General features: G+C 38.9%; 1 protein-coding gene across 1 annotated transcript in view; it reads left to right on the plus strand.

Annotated features, from left to right (window-relative positions):
• PGPEP1L (pyroglutamyl-peptidase I like) overlaps nucleotides 1-26,890 on the plus strand; it is a 76,932-nt gene that overhangs the window by 8,368 nt on the left and 41,674 nt on the right. The window contains exon 2 of the mRNA XM_036734373.1: nucleotides 3,163-3,215. Coding sequence (XP_036590268.1) covers nucleotides 3,163-3,215 — 53 coding nt within the window. The remainder of the gene's footprint in view (nucleotides 1-3,162; nucleotides 3,216-26,890) is intronic.

The following is a 26,890-nucleotide window of genomic DNA, read 5'->3' on the forward strand; positions in this document are numbered from 1 at the left end:
AGAACAAGGTGGTCTTGGAAGTACTGACACTCTCAGAGCTCCTGTGTTCATCTGCCTGTTGGTAGCAGTTGGTCCACAATTGTTGATGGTGGTGATGAGGAAGGTATGCCCCTTCTTCACAATGATTTTTCCTCCTGTCAATGAGCTAGGTGAGAAACAGGTCCAGTGGTTGAAAGTTAGTGCTATTCTCAGGGTTCCTGGGCTCAGTCCTGACCTGTCTGCATCAGACTCTGAGAAGAAATGGTAAAGATGACAAAGGGTTTTCCACACTGGGAGTCCTCTAACACTGATGAAATCAGTTCTAGACCAAAAAAAAATCAGAAACATAAGAGAGGTACCAAGAACTGTGAGAGTTACAAAGAACAAGAGATCCTATCCATTTGGGAGAAGGGAGGAAGAGAATCAAGGAGAAAATTATTTGAGGCAGATCTTGAAGATGCCACATGATGTATGGGAAAAAGTATAGCATTTAGAGCCAGAGAATCTAAGTTCATACCCCAGCTCTTCTACTTGTTGTCATATGACCTTATAAGTCACTTACCCTCTCAGGATCTGTTTCCCCATCTGCAAAATGAGAAGGTTGTACTACATGTGCTCTAGAGCTTCTTCCAGCTCTCAGTCTACCATGCTTTGAAGAATGAGTGGGATTTCAACTGAGGGATATAAGGGAGAGAGAAGGTAAATAAAGGTGTTATCTTAGTGAGCAGGATATACAACGGTTCAGGGGCAGCTAGGTGGCATGATGGATAGAGCATTGGGCCTGGACTCTGGAGGACCTGAGTTCAAATGTGGCCTCAGACACTTACTAGCTGTGTGAAACCGGGAAAGTCACTTAATACTGATTGCCTCAAAAAAAATTATAAACAAAGGTTCAGTGGCAGAAAAATAAGGGATGTTTTCATGGAAAAGTAAACAGTCCGGTTTAACTCAAGGTTAGCATCCTTGAAAGGAAGTAGTAGTTCAAAGTCCAAAGGCAGGTGGGAACCAGATTGTGAAGGGCCTTAAATGCCATGATTTGGACCATATTTGCTAGAAAGGGGGAAACTACTGAAGGCACTGCTACATGTGGATGACTATGTTCTCAAGCTGTACCCCCAGCCCCTCCTAAACATACCTAAAATTACAAATCACAGTGTGCCATGCTCTGAGATGAAGAAGTCAATGGTTATTTTGTCCTACACTTGGTAAAATAACTGAGACGCTAAATACAGTTCTGGGATATCCATAGCCACATGTCACTGCATGCATGTTATTCGTTGCCCCATATTATTTTAACATGCCTAGCAGAGTACCTGGCCACAGAAGGTACTTCTTAAATATTGGCTGATTGATTAGAAGCTCCAAAATGAGATACAGTAAATATCAACAAGCCATTCTTTGGCCAGGAGTCATTTTCAAAGCAATTTCCAAAGGCTTAGAGATGAGTTTTAACTAAGTCAGGCCACCAGGGGCCATTTACTAATTTAGTGCTAACAGTGTTTTGCCACCTTTTCCAAAAACTAAGTTTTGGTAAACCACTGTAATACAGATTTGGTGTAGAATAAAAGTCTTAAGTAGACCTTTGAAGTTTTAAGTTGTAAGGGACATCAAAGATCATCTATTAAAACCCCTTTATTTCATGGGTGATGTAACTGAGACCCAGAGAGGGTGTTTTCTGGCAACAGAAAATGGGCACTACGCGTATTAGTACACTTGCAATCCAGTTTCCACCAGACTGAACACCATTGCATTTGAAATCATAGGGCTTGGGTTCAAATACTAACTCTGCCGTGTACTATCTTAGGTAAGATAGTATTTCTTCCTATTTGGGGACCTCAGTTTCCTCAATGGTTAAGATGACAGAGTTGGACTAGATGACCTTGAAGTTCCCTTCCATTCCTAAGTCTATGATCACATTATCCTACCACAAATACAAAGAACAAGATCGCATATCAGTTGGCACCTTTTACCTTGTCAACTCCGTTTCTCTTTACTCACTATTATTTACCCTCTGCTCCTGTCAGTATGGTGTCTTCACAGTCACCTGAAACCTGGTTGAGAATGCCTTCTCTCCTCCTTGCCCTTTCTCTCTGTCCACATTCTCTTTGGCCATCTTAAATGTCTGGCAGGCACTTCCTCCTTACCTCTCAGTGCCTAATAGAGTTTTTCTCTTCCTTTCAGATGTACCTTAAGCACCATTTTCTTTATAAAGCCTTTCCTGATCCTCCCAACTGCTAGAGCTCATCCTCCAAAACTACCTGGCATTTAGTTACTTTGCATATTTTTGTATTTATTAACTTTATGTTATACATATGTTTATATATACTTGTTCTCCCACTACAGCGTAAGCCCTTTGCAAGGAAGAATGTTTTCATTCTTTGTACTTGGACCTGGCACATAGTAGGAGCTTATTAAGTACTTGTTGATTAATTGATTAACTGGTTCTATTAGGGTTCAGCTCATCCACCATCTCCTCCAGGAAGAATTCCCTTACTGCTCCAGCCCACACTAATCTACCCCTTTCTCCAGAATGCAGACAGCCTGGTGGCTCAGTGGATAGAGTCAGGAAGACCCACGTTCAAATGTGGCTTCAGGTACTTACTAGCTGTGTGAACCTCGGCAACTTGCTTAATCTCTATTTGCCTTCATCCCCCGGAGAAGGAAATGGTAAACTACTCCAGTATCTTTGCCAAGAAAACCCCGTGGGCAGTATGGTCCACGAGGTCAAGAAGAGTCAGACAAGACTGAGTGACGACAACAACAAAATCTCCAGAATACTCAGTCACTTACGAGTCCTAACCCCTCTAATTTAGGATTTGATTACTATAAAGGGTATCTCGTATACTTGTTTACTTGTTTCACATGCTGTGTGCTTCCTTTGGTTTCCCCCACAGTGCCAGGCACATACATAACAGCAGGTACTCAGGCAACATTTCTGGATCAGCAGGAAAGAACCTCCAATGGGAAAGGGGAAAATGTAGACTTTCCCATAAGAATGATTACAGCACAGAGGAGTATCAGAGAGAATCACAGCCAGTTCAGGAGAGTGGATAACCACTGAGAAAAGGTTTATAAGAATTAAAACCAAATGAATGAAAGCAAATAGGTCAGGCATAGAATCCAATCCTTCCTGACTCAAGTGCAAACAGAGTGTAATCATGCTGGGGTTTTCTTTGGTTTCAGGTTTTGGGCCATTTGGACGCCACCCTGTTAATTCTAGCTGGGAAGCAGTGAAGGTAAGAAGAATCTAAAGACAAAATACCCAGAGTCACATGGCTTGGGGCAAAGCCGATGCCTTCCGGTTCTCCTGAGAAACAGCTCTCTGTGGCCCGTGGCCCAGTGCACTTGCTTTTGTAACATAATCCAAAGAGGGAAGGAAGGAAAACACAAGCTTGTGCCTTACTGACTGAGTGAAAAATGAGAAATGTCTTACTCTTTGTTCCTTTCAAAGCAATTCTCCCACACTTCTTATAAGTTAATAGCATTAGCTCATGTGGATTCAGCAGTGGACAGTTTACAGATGAGCTATGTGCATTATCTTATTTGATTCCCACAACAGTGCTGGTGTTTTTATCTTCATTTTACAGAACAAGAAACTGAGGCATAAGGAAGGTAAATGACTTGTCCAAAGTCACATGGTTGTTAAGTAACAGAGCTGGGGTATCACCTCAGTCCCCTGACTCCACATCCATTCTCTTCTAATTCATATTGCCTCTCTGAATCGGTTTCACATAATAGCATTTGCTTTTGTAATAAACAAAACTAATGAGATACACAGGGGATGGGATATGATTGAAATCAATATAAATAAAACAATTTTTTTTTATGTGAAAAGGATTTTCTACATGATGTGGCCAACAAGATGGCTAACTAGATACTTTTTCTAATCCCCACTAACTCTGAAATAAACAAAAAACAAAACACAATAAAAAACACCCAGAAAAGAAATTATGTGGCAGATATATAGATCAATTAAAGCTGAATCCACAGGATAAAAAAGAGGAACCCCAACAAAGTAAAATCCTTATGAATTAACTAATACTGGAGTTATTTTTAAACCACTCACTCAGCACCCTTCCTCCATAATCCTCCATGAAAGGCCAACATTGGCTTGTGCCTGGAGCAAATATTAGAGTCTCTTACTACTGCAGAGACTTTTCCAACATACCTCACCCCTTATAACAGACATTGATTCTACCCTGCCATATGTGGCATGAGAGAAAAGTGTGCTGCCTTCTGTTTGGGATAGCCCTAGGTTAGGGACCTGCAAGGCTTCAGAGATTCTGTCTGGGAAGCCCTCCCTGTCCTATTCCAACCCTGACAAAAATGGCAGAGTACAGTTCCTGGCACATAATAAGTGCTTAATAAATGCTTGTCAACTTGACTTGACATTCAGCCCAGCCAAAAAGGAAAAGAATGAGAGCCAAGGGAAGAGGTTGGGCAGTGGACCAGCAGGAATGGCTATACCAGAACTGAATGAAAGGGGACTGAAATCCATCTGGGGCCAATCCAATCTTTCCCAGATGATACTCACAGCAGGGACCAAAGTTAACGCAACATAAATCCCCTAACATACAAGGAGGCTGAGGCAGCTTTGCAGTTTAGCCCTGGAAGTATACCTATCAGGAAAGGAAGGAGAATTAGAAAGTAAATGACAGGAACATCTAAGGGAGAGAAAGCTGAAAAATAATGATTTCAAGAGAAAAAAAACTCAATAAAAATCCAGAGCATAAAGAGATAAATCAACAGAGGAGCCTGAAATTACAAACATGAGTACTAAACCCTCAAAGAGATTACAAAGCTTTTTAATATAACCTTGTCTCACATCTATAAAGAAAGTTTATGCAATAGAGCCCAGTTTTGTGTCCATTCTGTGCTTACAAAATGGCTTGTGCATATGCTCTCAGTTAGAGAGCAGAACTCCCAGACAATGGGCTGGGGTTTTATCTTCCATCCCCATACTAAGAAATCCCCTTTATTGAGTGGTTCCCACTGCTCTCCCACACCTTTGTGTAGCACCGAAGGACACCAGGCAACTTAAAGACAAATTAGTCATAGGTGTTTATAAAATTAATATTAATATTCTGGCAAATGTCCTCTATCAATTAAAAAAACATATAAGTAAGGCAGGGACAGGATTAGGACAACATTTCCTTCCCATGAGGTTTTCCCTCAGCACTCTTGCTACTGGAATGAGTGTGGACAACACTCTCACTCCACTGGTCACATACTTTTTTGCACATTCATGCAAGTTATCTCTCAGGGCTCTGGGGAAAAATTTGATTGGATTCCATAATTGTGCTACTGTCATCATCTGCCCTTCTCTATTCCACCCTCCTCATGTCCTACCTGCTCTACCATTACCATTCATCAAAAACTATACAGCTCCTTGAAGGCTGATCTTATCAGTTTCCTCCCTCCCCAAACTGGGAAGGACTGCAATCCCAGAGGACTTTGAGATCACTCTCCTTCCATGTTTACATTAATAAAGATTTCACTGACAAAGGAAAATGAACCAAGCCTGATGAAACACAGAATCCTGTGAACTCATAAGAGAGCAGAAAACAACAACATGAAATACCAGAATGGTTCAAAATAGAAATGAAATCCATCATAAGAGAAAATGAGAATATTGTTCTTAATGCATAAAAAAGTCTCAATTAACAAGTGTTGGGGATGGGGGAATGAAACCATAGTTGAGAGTTCCTTCAATGAAACAAAAGAGAGTAATTGATTTGGGATACGAAAATACAGAAATAGAGAAAAATCTAGCAGAAGAGAAGCAAAAGATAATAACATTAAAAGGAAACATAATCTTTATTCAAACCATAGGTATTGATCTTGAAGAAAAGATGTGCAGAGACAGTTTAATACTCATAGGTTTTCCAGAAGAATATAAATTTTTTTTTTAAATCTAAACAACATGGGGCAGGAAATACAATAAGAAAATTACCCAGAACTTCTGAATACAGCAAACAGAACACCAACTGAACCAATATATTGGTCATTTCTAGGAGAAAAAAAATCCCTAAACATCAAACACTAAAACACATGATTAAATTTTACACTTCTAATAACAGATAACAAATTCTGCCAGGATCCAGGAGAAAGACATTCAAATATTAAAACTAGATCTTTTGAATAATACAGGATATACTAGACATGGCAGGGAGTTCTTGGGAGGAATGGAGTCAGAAACAGAAATGGTCACTTACTACTGAAGACTTGTCCATCTCATGACCTTCTCATCACCAACACTGCCTTCCATTTACCTAAACAATAAAACTTCATGGACGCATCCTCACAGCAAACAGTGGCATTTAATAGAGTGTCATTGTAAGGAGAAGAGACAGACAGGCTGCGATGAAGCCAATGGTGGTGCAGAGTGCTGAATTGATCATAAGCTTACCCTTTCCAAACTAAATATTTGCATTCCATTGGAAATTGAGGGGATGTCCATCAATTGGGGAATGGCTGAACAAGTTGTGGTATATGAATGTAATGGAACATTATTGTGCTGTAGGAAATGATGAGCAGACAGATTTCAGAAAAATACATTTGCCAGAATGAACTGATTCTGAGTGAAGTGAGTAGAACCAGGAGAACATTGTACACAGTAATAGCGATATTGTGCAGTGATCAACTCTGATAGACTTAGCTCTTCTCAGCACTACAGTGATCTAAGACAATTCCAAAAGACTCATGATGAAAAATGCTATCCACATCCAGAGAAAGAACTGTGGGGTATGAATGCAGATTGAAGCATACTATTTTCTCTCTTTTTTTCATGTTTTTTTCCCTTTTGTTCTGTTTCTTTATGACATGACTAATGTGGAAATATGTTTAAATGCATGCACATGTAGAACCTATATCAGATTGCTTGCCATCTTGAGGGAGAGTTTTGGAACTTAAGTCTTACAAAAAAATGAATGTTGAAAACTATTTTTATATGTAATTGGAAAAAAATAAAATACTATTTACAAAAAAATTTCCATTCAACAAAAGTGGCAGCCCCAAGCAAGATGACTACCAGAAGACTTAATGTCAACAAATTAGAGTGCTTCTCTTAGTCTCAGCAGTTCTTTGCTAACTTAGAGGGAAAGCTGAGCCAACACACAGGTGACAACAGTGGAGCAAAAAAGGGAATAGACAGCTTTCAGAGATTTGGTATACAACCCTGTTTTACTCATTGGGTTCAGGACACTTGCAAACATCAAGACTGGTTTGATGAAAATGTTGGGGAAATTCAGAAGCCGCTAAAGGAAAAGCAAGACTTCCACAGGGTTTAGCAGCAGGGTAGTTCATCCATATCTAAGAAGGCAGCATTTAACTCCATCAAAAATAAAGTACAAGCAAAGCTTAGAGAGATGTAGGATTCATGGCTCAGTAAGACGGCAGATGAAATCTGTTTTGTGCTGATCAGTTTTTGAAGATGAGTTTTATGAAGTTTTATAAAGATCGGTTTTATGCTGATAGGAACAACCCAAAGCACTTTCATGGTGCCCTGAATGCTATTTACGGGCCAACGATGTATGGTGCATCTCAACCACACAGTGCTGATGGAGCCACATTGATTAGTGATAAGGACAGGATCCTGGATGGACTGGACACTTCCATAAGTGTTTGCAACAGACTGTCATCAATCAATGCTGAAGCCATTGACCATTTACCTCAGGTTGAAGCCAGTTCTTCTCTAGCCAAATTTCCAACTGAGGGTTTAATGCCATTAGGTTCCTCTCCTATGGCAAAGCACCTGGTGCTGATTCTATTCCAGTTGAAATTTACAAGGTGGAAGGAGTCCTTTGTTCATATAAAAGCAACTGAAATTTTTTGGGTTATATGACAGAGGTGATTATCCCCCAGGAGTTCAAGGGTGTTTCCATTGTCCATCTCTATAAAAGTAAAGGAAATACGCTGTCCTGTGACAACCACAGGGTGATCTCTCCGTCATTGCTGGCAAGATTCTTGCTAGAGTCCTCCTCAATACACTGATCTTTCACCTGGATGATAGTTATCTACCTGAGAGGCAGTGTGGCTTCGGAAGGGGCCAAAGAATAGTCAGTATGGTGTTTGCTGCTTGACAACTCCAGGAGAAATGCCAAGAGCAGAACATAGGTCTGTACACAATGTTCATCAATACTGTTAGTCGTGAGGGCTTACGGAAAACTACACCAAAATTTGGTTGCCTAGAGAAGTTCTTCAGTACTGTACATCAATTTCATGATAGCATGCTTGTCCAGGTTCTAGATAATGGACGATGCTCTCTTGCTTTCCCAGTCACCACTGGAGTGAAGCAAGGCTGTGTGCTTGCTCCCATGCTCTTTAGCATGATGTTTTCAGTAATGTTGTCAAATGCTTTCAATGAGGATGAACACAGATCAGCTACTGCACTATTGCTAAATTCTTCAACTTGAAAAGGCTACAAGCCAAAACTAAAGTAGAAGGAGAGTTGGTGCATGATATTTTTGTTCAAAGATGATTGTACACTCAATGCAGCCTCTGAGGCTGAGATGCAACAAAGTATGGATCAGTTCTCTGTTGCTTGTGCTAATTTGGGCCTAACAATTAACACCAAGAAAACATAGATGCTCCACCAGCCAGTACCACAGCATCCATTCATGGAACTATCTGTTGCAGCAAATGGAGAAGTTTTGAATACTGTTGATAAGTGCACTTACCTTGGCAGTATACTCTTCACGGACATACACATCGATAATGAGGTTAATATACACATTGCAGGGGAGAAGGGGGGCGGGGGGGGGGGCAGAGCCAAGATGGCAGCTGGAAGGCAGGGACTAGTGTGAGCTCCCTGCCAAGTCCCTCCAAAAATCTATAAAAAATGGCTCTGACCCAATTCTAGAACTGTAGAACCCACAAAATAGCAGAGGGAAGCAGGGCTCCAGCCCAGGACAGCCTGGATGGTTGCTGGGTGAGGTCTTTCGCGCAGGGAGCTGTGAGCAGAGCAGAGCCCACCGTGGGCCACGCGGACCAACCAGACCAGGAGCCGGGCGGAGCATGCCCTAGCACCCGAATCAGTGAGCTGTGACAGTTACCAGACTTCTCAACCCACAAACGCCAAAGACAACAGAGAAGGTTAGTGGGAAAAGTTGCTGAGGACAGGGGGATAGAGTTTGTGGTTCAGCCACCGCCCTGGGGGCAGCGGAAGTGGGGCAGCTACAGAGCTATAGCTGCAGTTGCTTCCTGGCCCCAGGCCCACCTGGTGGGAGGAATTAAGTGGCAGATCAGAGCAGGAGTGCATAGCCTGCTGAAGATCTAAGTCCAGTCTGGGTTGGGGGTTCTTGGGGAAGGAGGAGTACTGGTGTGGCAGAGCTGGCTATAATAGCTCTGAAATCAACAGCGCATCCCCCCAAGCTTGGAACATAGAACTCTTTACTCTACAAGCAGTCATACCCTGCTGAAAAATTCAAGGGTCAAGTAAATTGGCTGGGAAAATGGCCAGGCAGTGAAAACGCACCCAGATTCAGTCTCAGACTTTGGAATCTTTCTTTGGTGACAAAGAAGACCAAAACATACAGCCAGAAGAAGTCAACAAAGTCAAAGAGCCTACAACAAAAGCCTCCAAGAAAAACATGAACTGCTCCCAGGCCATGGAAGAGCTCAAAAAGGATTTGGAAAAGCAAGTTAGAGAAGTAGGGAAAAAATTGGGAAGAGAAATGAAAATGATGCGAGAAAACCATGAAAAACAAGTCAATGACTTGCTGAAGGAGACCCAAAAAATACTGAAAAATATACTGAAGAAAACAACACCCTAAAAAATAGACTAACTCAAATGGCAAAAGAGCTCCAAAAAGCCAATGAGGAGAAGAATGCCTTGAAAGGCAGAATTAGCCAAATGGAAAAGGAGGTCCAAAAGACCACTGAAGAAAATACTACCTTAAAAATTAGATTGGAGCAAGTGGAAGCTAGTGACTTGATGAGAAACCAAGATATTATAAAACAGAACCAAAGGAATGAAAAAGTGGAAGACAATATGAAATATCTCATTGGAAAAACCACTGACCTGGAAAATAGATCCGGGAGAGATAATTTAAAAATTATTGGACTACCTGAAAGCCATGATCAAAAAAAGAGCCTAGATATCATCTTTCAAGAAATTATCAAGGAGAATTGTCCTGATGTTCTAGAGCCACAGGGCAAAATAGAAATTGAAAGAATCCACAGATCGCCTCCTCAAATAGATCCCAAAAAGAAATCTCCTAGGAATATTATCACCAAATTCCAGAGCTCCCAGATCAAGGAGAAAATACTTTAAGCAGCCAGAAAGAAACAATTTGAGTATTGTGGAAACACAATCAGAATAACCCAAAATCTGGCAGCTTCTACATTAAGAGATCAAAGGGCTTGGAATACGATATTCCGGAGGTCAATGGAGCTAGGATTAAAACCAAGAATCACCTACCCAGCAAAACTGAATATCATGCTCCAAGGCAAAATATGGATTTTCAATAAAATAGAGGACTTTCAAGCTTACTGAGTGAAAAGACCAGAGCTGAATAGAAAATTTGACTTTCAGACACAAGAATCAAGAGAAACATGAAAAGGTAATCAAGAAAAAGAACAAGAAAAAGAAATCGCAAGGGACTTACTAAAGTTGAACTGTTTTGTTTACATTCCTACATGGAAAGATGATGTGTTTGATTCATGAGACCTCAGTATTAGGGTAGCTGAAGGGAATATGTATATATATATATATATATATATATATATATATATATATATATATATATATATATATATACATATATGTATGTGCGTGTGTGTGTGTATATGTATATGTGTGTATGTATATATATAGGTATGTGTATATATATATATACACATATATATATATATATATAGAGAGAGAGAGAGAGAGAGAGAGAGGGCACAGAGTGAGTTGAAGATGAAGAGATGATATCTAAAAGAAATAAAATCAAATTAAGGGATGAGAGAGGAATATATTGAGAGAGGGAGATAGGGAGAGATAGAATGGGGTGGATTATCTCACATAAAAGTGGCAAGAAAAAGCAGTTCTGTAGGAAGAGAAGAGAAGGCAGGTGAGGGGGAATGAGTGAATCTTGCTCTCATCAGATTTGACCTGAGGAGGGAATACCATACATACTCAATTGGGTATCTTACCCCACAGGAAAGAAGAGGGAAGAAGATAAAAAAAGGGGGGATGATAGAAGGGAGGGCAGATAGGGGAGGAGGTAATCAAAAACAAACACTTTCAAAAAGAGATAGGGTCAAGGGAGAAAATTCAATAAAGGGGGATAGGTTAGGAAGGAGCAAAATATAGTTAGTCTTTCACAATATGAGTATTGTGGAAGGGTTATACATAATGATACGCATGTGGCCTATGCTGAATTGCTTGACTTCTTAGGCAGGGTAGGTGGGAAGGGAAGAGGGGAGAGAATTTGGAACTCAAAGTTTTGAAAACAGATGTTCAAAAACAAAAAAAAAAAGTTTTTGCATGCAACTAGAAAGTAAGATACACAGGCAATGGGGCGTGGAAATTTATCCTGCCCTACAAGAGAGGAAGGGAAAAGGAGATGGGAGGGGAGTGGGGTGACAGAAGGGAGGGCTGACTGGGGAATGGGGCAACCAGAATATACGCCATCTTGGAGTGGGGGGGAGGGTAGAAATGGGAAGAAAATTTGTGATTCAAACTCTTGTGAAAATCAATGCTGAAAACTAAGTATATTAAATAAATTAAAAACACACACACACACATTGCCAGAGCTAACTCAGTGTTTGAGAGGCTCCAAAGGAAAGTGTGGTAGACAAGAGGTATTAGACCACCCACCAAACTGAAGGTCTACAGAGCCATCATGCTGACCTCTTTGTTGTATGCCTATGAAACCTGGATGGTATACCAGCACCATGCCAGGAAACTGAATCTCTTTCATTTTGTCTTAGGAAGATTCTAAAGATCACCTGGCAGGATAAAAGACACCGAGGTCTTTTCTTGAACTAAACTGCCAAGCATTCAAACTCTACTGCAGAGAGCGCAACTCTGATGGGCTGGCCATTTTGTTCGAATGCCAAAAGTACACTTGCTTAAAAGACTGTTTCATGGAGAATTCACACCAGGCAAGTGCTCACATGGTGGTCAAAAGAAATGTTATAAGTACACTCTCAAGGTCTCCTTGAAGAACTTTGGAATTAATTGAGTGACATGGGAGACACTGGCACAGGAATGTACAACAATGGTGTACCCTCATCAGAGAAGGTGCTGTGCTGTATGAGCAAACCAGAATTGAAGTAGCTGAAAAGGAATGCCAGATGGCAAATTTAGAGAGTCCACCCCAAATGTTCACAGGACTATTTGGGCCCGACCTATAGTAGACCATTCCAATCTCAAGTTGGTCTGATCAGCCACAGTTGGACACACAGTAACTTGACTCTAACATAGTGATGTCATTTTGGTCCTCTTCAAGAACATGGAAAGCAAGCAACCAACCAACCTTATTTTCAATTCCTCGCCATCCCCAAAAGCAATGTTATAAATATTCGGTGTATATGGGGACTTGGAGTATAAGCTTAATAACTGAATCACTGGGTCAAAGGATAGGGATATTTTAGTTATTTTATTTGCATAATACCAATTCCTTTCCAAAATGGATTTCCAAAATTGATCAGTAAATTTATAGCTCTACCAACATTATACTAGTGTGTCTCTTTTACCACAACTCCTCCAGTTGGCTCCTATTGGCTGGTGAGAGCCTAATTTAAATTTTCATTGTGAGCATATACTCCTCAGAAATCTTGCTTTGTTGATTTCTAGTCTTTAAAAAAAGGGAGAAAATGTTAACGCAAATTAAACTTAATAGTGTATCCTGTGAACATTTTCTTCATAGACCCAGTTATTAAACATTTTCATAGATCCAGTTATTAAACATTTACTAACATACCCTTGACTGTTGCCGTCTTTTATCATCTTCAGTTTTCAGAATATGAGGTAAAACCTCAGAGTTGTTTTAATTTGCATTTCTCTTACTATTAGTGATTGGGCCTTCATTCATATGGCTAGTTTATACTTCTTCTTTTGAGAAATGTTTATTCTTAACCTTTGACCACTTACCTATTGTGGAATTACTTTTTGCTTTATATAAACCAAATATATATGCACATATATATATATATATACATACTATACATATCAGTATAAGACCTCTATATATGTATATATACATATATGTGTACACTTATATATGTATATACATACACACATATTTTTATAGGCAGCTAGGTGGCACAGTGGATGGAGTGCCAGGCCTGGAGTCAGGAAGACTTGAGTTCTAATTTGACTTCAGACACTTACTAGCTGTGTGACCCTGGCCAAGGGTTTGCCTCAGTTTCATCATCTGTTGAATCATTAGAGAAGGAAATGGCAAACCACTTCAGTATCTTTGCCAAGAAAACCCCAAAAAGGAGTCACAAAGAGTCGAACACAACTGAAAGATGATTAAATGACAACAGTATAGATTTTATATATCTTGGATTCTAATTATCAGAGAAATTTGATACAAATATTTTTCCCATTCGACCACTTTCCTTCTTATACTAAGTATATTAATTTTACTTATGCAAGTTTTTTAGTTTCATATAATCAAAGTTATCTATTTCATCTTTTATAATTATCTCTGTGCTTTGTTTGGTAGAGAATATAAAACCTACCCAGAGCTTTGTGAGGTATATGATTTGATTCTCTTCTAATTTTTTTTACAGTATGATCTTTAATATTAAGCTCATGTATCTGATTACAGTGTATTATGGAATATGGTTGTTAGTTTAAGCCTAGTTTCTGCCAGACTGCTTTCCAATTTTCCTAGTTACTGTTTTTTTTTTAAAACCAAATATGGAATTCTTTCATAAGTCATTTATGTTTTATTAAATACTGGGTCATAGGGTTCCATTGTTTTTGATTTTCCTTTGTCTAGTCTATTCCATTGACTGTTTCTCTATTTTTTAACCAATACCAGATAGCTTTTGTGGCTGCTGCTCTATAATATAGTTTGAGGGCTGGGAGTGCTATTTCTGATTGATCCCTACCTCTCTTTATTATTTCCCTTGATATTCAAAATCTTTTATTGTTTCAGATGAATTTCATTATTTCATCAGTTTCTGTAAATTATTCCTTTAATAATTTGATTAGTATAGCATTAAAACTGAAAATTAATTTTGGTAGTATTATAATTTTTATTATATTGGCATGACCTAATCATGAGCATTGAATATCTCTTCACCTATTTAAGTTTTTCTTTATTTCTCTAGGGACAACTTTGTAATTGAATCTATACAAGTATTTGTGTGCTTTGGTAGATTGATCCCCAGATATCTTATGTATTTTGTAGGTATTTGGAATGAAATTTCTCTATTTTAAAAATTTTGCTATCATTGTAAAAAAATGCAGTTGATTTTTGAGGGTTTAATTTATAGCATACAACTTTGCTGGAGATATTAGCTAACTGCCTCATTATCTCTACTGATGTTCTAGAATTTTCCAACTCTACCATCATATCATCAGCAAATAGAAATACTTTCATCTCTTCTTTAACTATCTTTATTCCTTTAATTTCTTTCTCTTGTCTTGTTGTTGCTACCAGTTATAGAATAATATTAAATAATAGTGGAAAGAGTAGGCATCCTTGCTTTACTGTTCCATTTATTGGAAAAGGTTCTGATGTATGCTTATTGCATATGATGCTTGCTTTTGGTTTTAGATAGATACTTTTTATGATTTTTAGAGGTCCATCTATTCCTATACTTTATAGGGATTTTTAGGATAAATGAGTCTTATATTTTGTCAAAGGCTTTTTCTGCATCTCTTGAGATAATCATTTGGTTTGAGATGTTTTTATTTTTGTTATGATTAATTAGATTATCTTCCTAATGTTGGACAATCCTTGCATCTCTGATATTAATCCAACTTGGTCATGATGAATGATTTCTTGGATAAATTCTGTCATCTGTTTGATGGGATTTTATTTAAAATTTTGGATCAGTATTTATTAATAATATTGGCCTACAATTCTGTGTTTTAATCCTTTCTTCATTTAGGTTTTAAGACTATGTTGTTATTGGTCAGTTGTTTTGGTCATATCTGACTCTTCATGACCCCATTTAGGGTTTTCTTGGCAAGAGTACTGGAATGGTTTGCTATTTCCTTCTCCAGTTCATTTTACAGATGAGGAAACTGAGGTAAACAGAGTTAAATGACTTGCCTAGGATCACACAGTTAGTAAGTATCTGAAGCCATATTTGAACTCAGGAAGATGAATTTTCTTTATCTCATGCCCAAAGCTCTATTCATTAGGCCACCTAGTTTAATATAATATTTTATTTTTTTAATTTATTTTTAGTTTTCAACATTCACTTTTATAAGATTTTGAGTTCTAGGGGGAAGCTAGGTGGCTCAGTGAATACAGCACTGGCCCTGGATTCAGGAAGACCTGAGTTCAAATTCAGCCACAGACATTAGACACATTTACTAGCTGTGTGACCTTGGGCAAGTCACTTAACCCCAATTCCTCTGCCTTCTACCCTCCAAAAAAGAAAGAACAAAAAAAGATTTTGAGTTCTAAATTTTTCCTCCTCTCTCCCCTCCCCACACCCTAAGATGACATGTAATCTGATTATAGGCTATACATGTTTAATAGTATTTTCTTTGGTAATTCCTTTACAACTAGTTCTATTTCCTTTTCCGAGACTGGGTTATTTAAGATCTCTATTTGATCTTCTATTAGTTTGAGTATTTTTTTAAACATATTCTTCTGTTTCTGTCATGTTCTAAGTTTTGTCACCATATATCTGTGTGTGGTCAGTTCTAGGAATCAGTTCTAGGAGTGTCAGAATTTAGGAGACGAGAGAATTTCCATATTGAAAACTTATGGATTAGGATCAAATGCAGCTGAGAGATCATGAATGAATGATTCTTGGTCACTGAGACTCTTTTGAAAAATTATTTAACATTTTATTTCCCCCTAATTATATGTAAAAACAATTTTTAACAATTGTTTCTTAAAATTTTGAGTTCTAAATTCTCTCCCTCCTTCCCTTCACTCCCCCTTCATTGAGAAGGCAAGTAATTTGACATAGTTTTATGTGTGCAGTCATGTAAAACTTATTTCTATATTAGTCAAGTTGTGAAAGAAAACACACATAAAAACAAGAAAAATAAAGTTGTTGTTTTTTTTTTTTAAATTATGCTTTGATCTGCATTCAGACTCCATCAGTACTTTCTTTGGAGATGGATGGCATTTTCATCATAAGCCCCTCAGAGTTGTCTCGGAATCAATGCATTGCTGAAAATAGCTAAGTCATTTGTAGCTAATCATAGTACAATATTGCTTTTACTGTGTACACTGTTCTCCTGGTTCTGCTTACTTCACTTTGTATCAGTTCATGTCAGTCTTTCCAGGTTTTTCTGAAAGCACCCTGCTCATCATTTCTTAAAGCAAAATAGTATTCCATCACAATTTTCTGTCATATTAGCCAATCTGATAGGTATAGGATGTGACCTCAGAGTTGTTTTAATTTGCATTTCTAATCATTCGTGATTTAGAGGATTTTTTTCAGGACTATAGATAACTTTGATTACTTTGAATACTGCCTGTACATATCCTTTGATCATTTATTAGTTAGAGAATGGCTTTAGTATTTATAGATGTGTCTCAGTTCTCTATTGAAGCCTTTATCAGAGATACTTGCTGTAAATTTTTTCAGACTTATGATTACTAACTGTATTTCTCTCCATCCTATTTTCCCCCTGCTTATGCTACACTTTTTTTCCTTTCACCTTGTCCATCCTCAAAAGTATTTTGCTTCTGACTACCACCTCCTCCAATCTGCCCTCCCTTCTATCAGCCTTTACTCCCCCATCCCTTTCCCCTCCTACTTACCTGTAGGGTAAGATAGATTTTTATACCTAACTGAATGTATATATTATTCCCTCTTTTAGCCAGTTCCAATGAGAGTAAAGTTCAAGTGCTCCTGCCTACCTCCTCTATCTTCCCCTCCATCGTAAAAGTTCTTTCATGCCTCTTTTATGTGAGATAATTTACCCCATTCTACCTCTCCCTTCCCCCTTCTCCCAGTGCATTCCTCAATCTCATCCTCTAAGTTTATTTTTTAGATATTATCCCATCATATTGAACTCACACCCATGTCCTCTATGTATATATTCCTAACTGCCCTAATAATGAGAAAGTTCTTAAGAGTATCATCTTCCCATGTAGGAATGTAAACAGTTTAGTCTTATTGAATTCATTGTGTTTTGTCTTCCCTGTTTACCTTTTTATGCTTCTCTAGTAATGGAAAGTCAAATTTTCTATTAAGCTCTGGTCCTTTCATCAGGAATGAATGTGCATTCCCTGCCCCCACTCTCCACCCCATTTCAAAGGATTATACTCAGTTTTGCTCGGTAGATGATTCTGGCTTTGCCCTCTGGAATAATGTATTCCAAGCCTTTCAATCCTTTAATGTAGAAACTACTAAGTGTTGTGCTATTCAGACTGTGATTCCATGATATTTGAATTGTTTCTTTCTGGCTGCTTGCAATACTTTCTCCTTGACCTGGGAACTCTGGAATTTGGCTGTAATATCCCTGGGAGTTTTTATTTTGAGATCTCTTTCAGGAAGTGTTTGGCGGATTCTTTCAATTTCCATTCTACCTTCTAGTTCTAGAATATCTGGGAAGTTTTCATTGATAATTTCTTGAAAGATGATGTGTAGGCTCTTTTTTTGATCTCGGCTTTCAAGTAGTCCAATAATTCTTAAATTATCTCTCCTGGATCTATTTTCCAGGTCAGTCATTTTTCCAATTAGATATTTTCATGTTCTTTTTTTTCTTTCTTTTCTTTTATTTTATTATCTTTTGATGTCTCATGGAGTCATTAGCTTCCACTTGCTGACTTCTAATTTTTAAAGAATTATTTTCTTCAAAACAGTTCAACTTTAGTAAGTCCCTTATGATTTCTCTTTCTTGTTTACCTTTTCATGCTTCTCTTGATTCTTGTGTTTTAAAGTCAAATTTTCTATTCAGCTCTGGTCTTTTCACTGAGAAAGCTTGAAAGTCCTCTGTTTTATTGAAAATCCATATTTTGCGTTGGAGCACGATACTCAGTTTTGCTGGGTAGGTGATTCTTGGTTTTAATCCTAGCTCCATTGACCTCCAGAATATCATGTTCCAAGCCCTTCGGTCCCTTAATGTGGAAGCTGCCAGATTTTGGGTTATTCTGATTGTTTTTCCACAATATTCAAATTGTTTCTTTCTGGCTGCTTGCAGTATTTTCTCCTTGATCTCAGAGCTCTGGAATTTGGCAACAATGTTCCTAGGAGTTTTCTTTTTGGGATCTATTTGAGGAGGCAATCTGTGGATTCTTTCAATTTCTATTTTACCCTCCGGCTCTAGAATATCAGGGCAGTTCTCCTTGATAATTTCTTGAAAGATGATATCTAGGCTCTTTTTTTGATCATGGCTTTCAGGTAGTCCAGTAATTTTTAAATTGTCTCTCCTGGATCTATTTTCTAGGTCAGTGGTTTTTCCAATGAGATATTTGACATTGTCTTCCATTTTTCATTCCTTTGGTTCTGTTTTATAATACCTTGATTTCTCATCAAGTCACTAGCTTCCACTTGCTCCAATCTAATTTTTAAAGTAGTATTTTCTTCAGTGGTCTTTTGGACCTCCTTTTCCATTTGGCTAATTCTGCCTTTCAAGGCATTCTTCTCCTCATTGGCTTTTTGGAGCTCTTTTGCCATTTGAGTTAGTCCATTTTTTAAGGTGTTATTTTCTTCAGTATTTTTGGGGGTCTCCTTTAGCAAATCATTGACTTGTTTTTCATGGTTTTCTCACATCACTCTCATTTCTCTTCCCAATTTTTTCTCTACTTCTCTAACTTGCTTTTCCAAATCCTTTTTGAGTTCTTCCTTGGCCTGAGACAAGTTCATGTTTTTCTTGGAGGCTTTTGATGTAGGCTCTTTGACTTTGTTGACTTCTTCTGGCTGTATGTTTTGGTCTTCTTTGTCACCAAAGAAAGATTCCAAAGTCTGAGTCTGAATCTGAGTCTGTTTTCGCTGCCTGTTCATGTTCCCAGCCTTGACCCTTGAGTTTTTGTTGGGTTATGACTGCTTGTAGAGTATAGAGTACTTTGTGCCACGCTTGAGGGGCTGCACTGTTGTTTTCAGAGCTATTTCTACACAGCAAGTTCTGCCACACCAGTGCTCCTCCTCCCCCAAGAACCACCAACCCGGATCATGACTCAGATGTAAGCAGGCTCTGCACTCCTGCTCTGATCTGCCACTTAATTCCTCCCACCAGGTGGACCTGGGGCCAGGAAGCAACTGCAGCTGTAGCTCTGGAAGCAGCCTCAGAGCTGCACCACCTCCGCTGCCCTCGGGGCGGTGGCCAACCATGAACTCCTTTCAATCTGTCCCTGCAGTTTTTCCCAGTAACCTTCTCTTTTGTCTTTAGTATTTGTGGGTTGAGCAGTCTGGTAACTGCCACAGCTCACTGATTCAGGGCACTATGGCCTGTTCTGCCAGGCTCCCGGTCAGGTTGGTCCCGGCGCAGCCCATGCTGGGCTCTGCTCTGCTCCCAGCACGGTGCAGTAGACCTTACCTGGCAACCATCCAGGCTGTCCTGGGCTGGAGCCCTGCTTCCCTCTGCTATTTTGTGGGTTCTACAGTTCTAGAACTTGTTTAGAGCCATTTTTATAGGTGTTTGGAGGGTCCTGGGGGAGAGCTTTAGGCAAGTCCCTGCTTTCCAGCCATCTTGGCTCCACCCCAGGAGTTCTTTTTTAAATGAATTCTTGTACATCTTTTTTAATTTGGCCAATTTTGCTTTTTAAGGCATTCTTCTCTTCATTGGATTTTTGTGCCTCTGGTTTATTTGGTTTATTCTGTTTGTTAAGGTGTTATTTGCTTCAATTTTTTTTCCTCCTTTCTCTTTTTTCATGATTTTCTTGCATCAGTGTCATTTCTTTTTTCCAATTTTCCTCTACCTCTCTTATTTGATTTTTAAATATTTTTGAGCTATTTCAGGAATTCTTTTGGGGCCTGAGACCAATTCACATTTTTCTTTGAGGTTTTGAATGTAGTAGTTTTGACTTTGCTGTCTTCTTCTGAGTTTGTATTTTGTTACCACAGTAATTTTCTAGGGTCACTTTTTTGGTTGTTTGCTCATTTTTCCAACCTATTTGTTGACTTTTAACTTTATATTAAACTTGCACTCTGCTCCTAGGATGGAGGGGCCACTATCCCAAGCTAAAGGTTTTTATGCAGCTGTTTTCAGAATTAGTTCTGGGGGGTCCCTAAGTTTTGAGTTTTACAAAGGTGGTATGATCTAAGGAGAGGTGTGTTTACTATACTCCTAGCCTGTGTTCTGGTCTGTGAGCAACTAAAAGCACTCTTTTCTGCCCTGAAACTGTGACCAAGATCCCCAATCCCCTGTAACCATAAGCTCTGGTAGTCTAGTGCTTTCCTTTGCCCTGGGACTGCGACCAGGATATGAGTATGGGTAATGCAACAGTATCCTGCACCAACAACGGCTTCCTATAATCTCCTTCTGACCAGCTGTCCAATCCCCTTACTGTCTGTGGCCTGAGAGCTTGAGAAGCAGCCAGTGCTATAGCTGATTCAGTCACCTCCAGCCCTGCTGCTGATTGTGGCATAGCCTGTACTGGCCTAGCCTGAACTGGACTGTGCTGCACTCTTACCCTGGTGCAACAAACCTTTCATGCCAACCTTCTAAATTGTCTTGGGCTGGGAAATTGTTTCACCCTGTCCTTGTATGGATTCTAATGCTCCAGAATTTGTTTTGAAGCAGTAAGTTGTTTGGAAGGGAATTTAAGAGAACTGAGGAGAGTCCTTGCCTTTTCTCCACTATCTTGGCTCCAACCCCCACCAAATTCTTAAGAGAGTAGTTTCAATGGAGTGGTGAATGAAGGGTTTAAGGAAGGGTTTTTTTTGTTTGTTTGTTTAGCTTATCAGAGACCTCATTTACATATTTCATCATGGAGGTGATCCTGAATTATTGAAGGCTAGGCCAACAGAACATAAACTCTGGCATATGGGAAAGATTGTGAGTAATGGTGTTGGCAACAGACTGAATCCATTTTCCGAAAGGCCAGCCTAGCTAAATATAGATAGGCTCATCACTAGTAAACTGGACAGTAGATGACATATGCAAAAAACATAAAATGAAGAAAAATACAAAGAGGTCCCCAATTCTGTAGGGCCTCCTTCTGTTTCTTCACTGATAATGGGAGAATAATATAAAAAACAACAGATGGTGCTAAGAATTATACAGTTTGAGACCATCCATAAACATTGACTTAAATGTTGGGAATATAAATCTTTGTCCAATGAGCAATATGTACTAGTATCACTAGAGGGGCTGCTAGGAAGTTTAGTTTTCCCATGGAGAAAAGAGATCCTGAAGGATAACAAAGGCAGGAGCCTCACAGGAAAGGGGAGACAGGGAACTTTGTAGCTACATAGAGGGGCACTGAGATGAAGATTCATTCGGTCTGTGGGAATCAATTAAAAGTGATAGTCACCACCACCCAGGACCAGTTATAATCATAAGCAGTCGGAGCCTCATTTCTTGCTGACCTGAGTAAGGAGTAAAATGCCTGGATAGAACTTGCTCTTATGTCTGAATGTGCCTGCCTTGTAGTATTGTTGGGACCCTAGTGTCTTTATCCTCACCCCTGCCCCCCTACCCTCCCACCCCCCCACACACACTGGTGCTTGGTAAACCAGAACCACTTACCTTTTTGGAGTTTCCTGTTCTTTTAAAATCTTGTTTATTTTTCATTTGTACCTTTATAATTGGTTTCGTCTCCAAATAAAGATAAGACAGCTTTTATTGTAGTTCCAAGTGTGAGTTTGCTATAAGGTAAGAGTTTTCAGCTGTTCAGTTGCTTTTCAATTATGTCTGACTCTCCATGACCCCATTTGGGGTTTTCTTGGCAAAAGATACTGGAGTAGTTAGCCATTTCCTTCTCCTACTCATTCAACTGATGATGAAATTGCGGCAAACCCTTGCCCAGGGTCACATAATTAGTAAGTGTCTAAGGCTGGATTTGAACTTAGGGACATGAGTTTTCCTGATTCCAAGCCCAGCACTCTATCCATTGTGCCACCTAGCTGCCCAAGGTAAAGGGTAAGAAGAGAAAATTCAGTGACTTACTGAGTTTTGTTTTTTGTTTTGTTTTTTTAACAGTGTTCTATAGACCAGAGAGATCAGTCTCCGATCAATGGTTAGGGAAAGTAGATTTCTTCTGTTTCTGAGGGCTTTGAGTTTACTGATCTTCATGAATATTTGGCACTAAAAGTTCTCTAAAACAGAAGAGAGAAAGGAAAAAGTGAACCTGTGAGACCAATTGCTCTGGATTATAAAAGGGAAAAAACCCACAGAAATTCAACTCTTTGGCAACTTAAAGAGGGGCCTTTACCAACAAATTGACATCCTGCTGAAGGAAATGAATCCTACCAAGTCCTGACACCTTTGCTATAACTGAAACTAGAAGACAAAAGGAAGTTGCCACTAAAAGGAAGGATCATTCATAGGTTCTCCCGTAGATGCAATAAAGGAGCTGATGCAGTTGATTTTATCATGTATCCAAAGGCACCAAGAAACATCATTTTATGGGAAGCTCAATCATTTCTTACTGCATTAATCGTGGCAGACATCTATAAAATGACCACCCTGAAGATAATTAAACCTGATGTGCCAAAATCTGTCACAGAAGGTGAAGTCATAGAGAAATTCTGTTTTTCATCACCATGTAATCTTTATGACAATGATTGACATATGCAGTAAGGACATCCTTGATGAAAACATGAAAAGGGAACAGGTAGAATTTAGCAGATGCAATTCTGCAGCAGACTACATCATTATAGCCACACAGTGGATTGAATGGTATAGAAAACACAAAATCATCAATGCTCATTGTTTGAATTTCTATTTGATTTAATAGAGCAAAATCTTACCTTAATCTTACCTCCAACAAGGTGTTTTCTGTGCACATAGTAAAAGTCATACAAGAGACCTTAAAATATGTATCAACAGGTGGGCATAGCAGTATATGCCTGTCATTCCTGCTTCTGAGGAAACTGGAGTTAGTGGATTGTTTAAATTTGGATATTCCGATCTGTTGTAGGGTGAAAAAAAATGTAATAGCCATATTAAGTCTGGTACCAATATGGTGACACCTTGGGAGAGGGGGGAGGCAAGATGGGAAGGAAGAAAAGGTGAGGTAGGAGACTGCTCTAAAGGAGGAGCAGATCAGCCCATCTCAGAAATGGAGCCAGTCAAAGATCTCACGATGATCAGTAGTGGGGCTGGGCCCAGGAACAGAGCAGAGACTCCCAAATGAGTCAGTCAGTCAACAAGCATTTATTAAGCAGTTACTGAATTTGACCTAAATATCCTCATAGGAAAAATCAAAGTTCCTATTGTCCAGACTATAATACATAAATGAAGAAAGACTGTTATGTAGACTGTGATATAAATTTGACTGGAGAGTCCATAGAGCTGGCCCAACAGTACACATATTTTGAGCAAACACTGGGAATAGATATTGAGTTGAGCCCAGAATTGAGCACCAGGAGGAGAGCAGGTTGAATTACCTTTAAGAACTCATTCAGTGCTTTCAGTAACCCCACAATTCTCCTTCAAACAAAGGCCCATCTTGGTTTTTTTTTTAAATGACTTAATTTTATTTTCAGCTTGAAATTCTCTCCCTCCCCCAGCCATTGAGAAGGCAAGAAATGCAAAACTCATTATAAATATGAAGTCATGCAAAACAAATTTCCACATTACCCTTATTCCAAGAAGAAGAAGAATGCGAGAAAAAGAAAAAAGTAAGCTTCAATCTGTACTCTGAATATATCAGTTCACTATCTCTATTCATTCCTTTAGAATTGAGGTGGGTCATTGAATTGATCAAAATTACCAAGTCCATCACAGTTAATTTTCTTTAAAGGCCCATCTTCTTAACACCAATATTCTTCTGATGATAATGTGTGGATGCAAATTATAAAATGCCACAGATTCCAAAGAATTAAAATCGAGGGTCATTTGAAGAGCAATGCAGTGGCACATTTTGGGTGTGAGTAGGCTGCAACTGATGAACAATGAAGAACTGTATAGGAGAAGAAACATAACAGATATCAATCATTCTCACCTATGTATGTTCTGCTTTTATGATTCCTCTAAGCTAGAAATGCACGTTGTCCTCATTCACCCCTCTTTGAATCCCTGGCTTCCTTTATAACTTGACTCAGGTGCTACCTCCTGTGGGAATTTTTTCCTAAACCCCTTGTTTAGTGTTTTCTTACTTATTAAATTATTGTACATATGTATATTTTGTACATGTACATATTATACACTTATGTTTTTACATATTGTATTTCTCAGTTAGAATGCAAGCTTCTCGAAGATCATTTTCCTTTGTCTTTTTATCCCCAGAACCTAGCCCAATGACTTACACATAGTAAAGATATAAAAATTGCTGATTAGATTGGAATAAAGGCATTTGGAAGGATTACCAAAAAGCAGCAAGGGTTCAGATGAGGTTGGGTTAAAAAAATTCAATGAGACATCTCAATTTTGTGAGCTCTCCATTGGTGCACAGAAACCATAGAACAGGAATAAAGAAATAAGATAGTGAAAGTTACTGTGATGTTTAAAAAGTTTGAGAGTCATAGTTTCTGGGTAATTTAATCATTTTATTAATAATGCCAGCATGTTTATTATTTAAGGATGGTCACTTGGCTGTCTCTTAGACTAAAGGCCATCATGAACAGGCTCTAGACTTGGAAGAGGGGTGTTCCCAAGAGTGGCAATTAACTCTGATTAACAATGAGAATGACCTATTCAAATGAACTTTGATTATGTCATTTGCTTCTAAGTTCCTCCCTCATCCCTTGGGGAATCTATTCAAAAAATATATCCCCACTGAAACCACAGCAGAATATTTCCCCACCTGGGTAGGGTATGAACAAGATTAAGAAAGTACCATCTCATTATAAGCACTTTTGAAATCCAGACTTTAGAAGAAGTGTGAACTCCAATCATTGGTTATTAATAATCATTTCTCTCACTATCAAAGGATAATGTTCATTACCTGGTAAGAGTGGAGCAAGGGCTTCTTGTTTTATCACTACTGAGACAGTGAATTGCCAGAAGACATATATGAGCAAAAAGTCAGAAAGGATGTGATGAACTGAGAGATTAGGAAGGTCAAGGAGTAGTTGAAGGTCACAGTAAACCCAAAGATTAATTTTAGTATGAGTCAGAGAATTGATGAAGTAATGTGGTAGAGGTGTTGTTGTTCAGTTGTGTCTGACTCTGAATCAAAGTCTCTTAAACTTTTTCCATTCAAGACCCCTTTTCACATTTCAGTAGCATTCATTGCTGTTGCATGGCCTGAGGGCATGCACAGTGCAAAGTGCACATGCTTTGTGTTCAGAACAAAGGCTTTAGTGAAGTTGTGCAATGCAACAGGGCAAGTGCTGCCAGAAACACCTTGGATTCATTACATGTTTGATTTTGAAATAATTTTTGGTTGTGCATTCAGAAATCTTTTACTATTGCCAAATTTTTCCATGACCCCATATCACAGTTTAAGATGCACTGCCCCATGAACAACGTTCATGAGATTTTCTTGGAAAAGATGACTGGAGTGGTTTGCCACCTCCTTCTCCAACGTGTCTCCATTTTACACATAAGGAACTAAGGCAAATAGAGTTTAACTGACTTGCCCAGGGTCATACAGCTAGTAAGCGTCTGAGGCCAGATTTGTACTCAGTTTTTCCTGACTCTAGGCCTGGTGCTTTATCCATCGCACCACCTAGTTGGTAGAAGTGGGATAAGAGGTTTTGGTCAGTGCGTGGAATTTGAAAGTTCTAGATATTGGAAGTGATCAATTTCTAAGAGATTATGGAGTCTAGTGCTTGTTACCTGTAAAGCCTTGGGCTAATCACTTAATCATCCTGGATTTCAGTTTTCTCATCTGTAAAATGAGAAGGTTGGATTAGGTGGTCTTTGAGATGAGATGAGATAATATTTGTAAAGCATTTAGCACAGTGCTTAGTACATTATAGGAACTTCATAAATGCTTATTCCTCCCTCCTCTCTTCCCCCTTCCTTTCCAGCTCTAGGTCTAGAATTATGTGATCATTCCTGTGTATAAATGAAACAAAATAGAGGAGGGAACTTGGAGGCCTTCAGGACTTGATAGGTCAAGTGATTAGAGAGATCATCTGTATGGATACTGAAGATCCCTGAAGATAATACCAGAGAGTAGTGAGCAAAGGAAGACTATTTGCTAGTTCACTAAGAAAGTCCCAAGTCTTACAAATGTTTCACCTTAATGATATAATACTTCTTAACTCACAGAGTGTCCCAAAGATTCTAAAATACCACCAGCTCATGTTGGGTACCTCTCAAATCACAAGTCTCTTCTAGTGACTTATTCAGTGACCCAGATCATTATCACGTAGTTTCAGTAGGTTGTAATTTTAGATCCAGTATCTTCTCTTATTAGTTCAAATGAAAGGGTCCTTAGCTCTTAGAGAAATACCTCAGGCTAGAAGGCACTTATGAAACAGGGCTTTTGTAAAGCTATGCCATGTGCTTGTTGTGCCAAGACCTCATGTAGCCATACCAAAAGTGTGTTATAATTTTTTTCAAGTACCTGAAAGATCTCCCTGTTTTATCATGTAGTATATATGAAAGATGGCATATCTCTATGTCTTTCTTAAGAATTCTTGGGAAAAAATAAATAAAATGTATATGAATCTAGACTGTAAAAATAGGTGAGGTATTTGGAAGCTGAGAACAAGCAGTTGTGGGTGCTTTGCCTGGTGGTCAGCCTCATGTAAGGACAACATTGGC

Source organism: Trichosurus vulpecula, chromosome 8 (genome assembly GCF_011100635.1).
Source record: "Trichosurus vulpecula isolate mTriVul1 chromosome 8, mTriVul1.pri, whole genome shotgun sequence".
NCBI lineage: Eukaryota > Metazoa > Chordata > Mammalia > Diprotodontia > Phalangeridae > Trichosurus > Trichosurus vulpecula.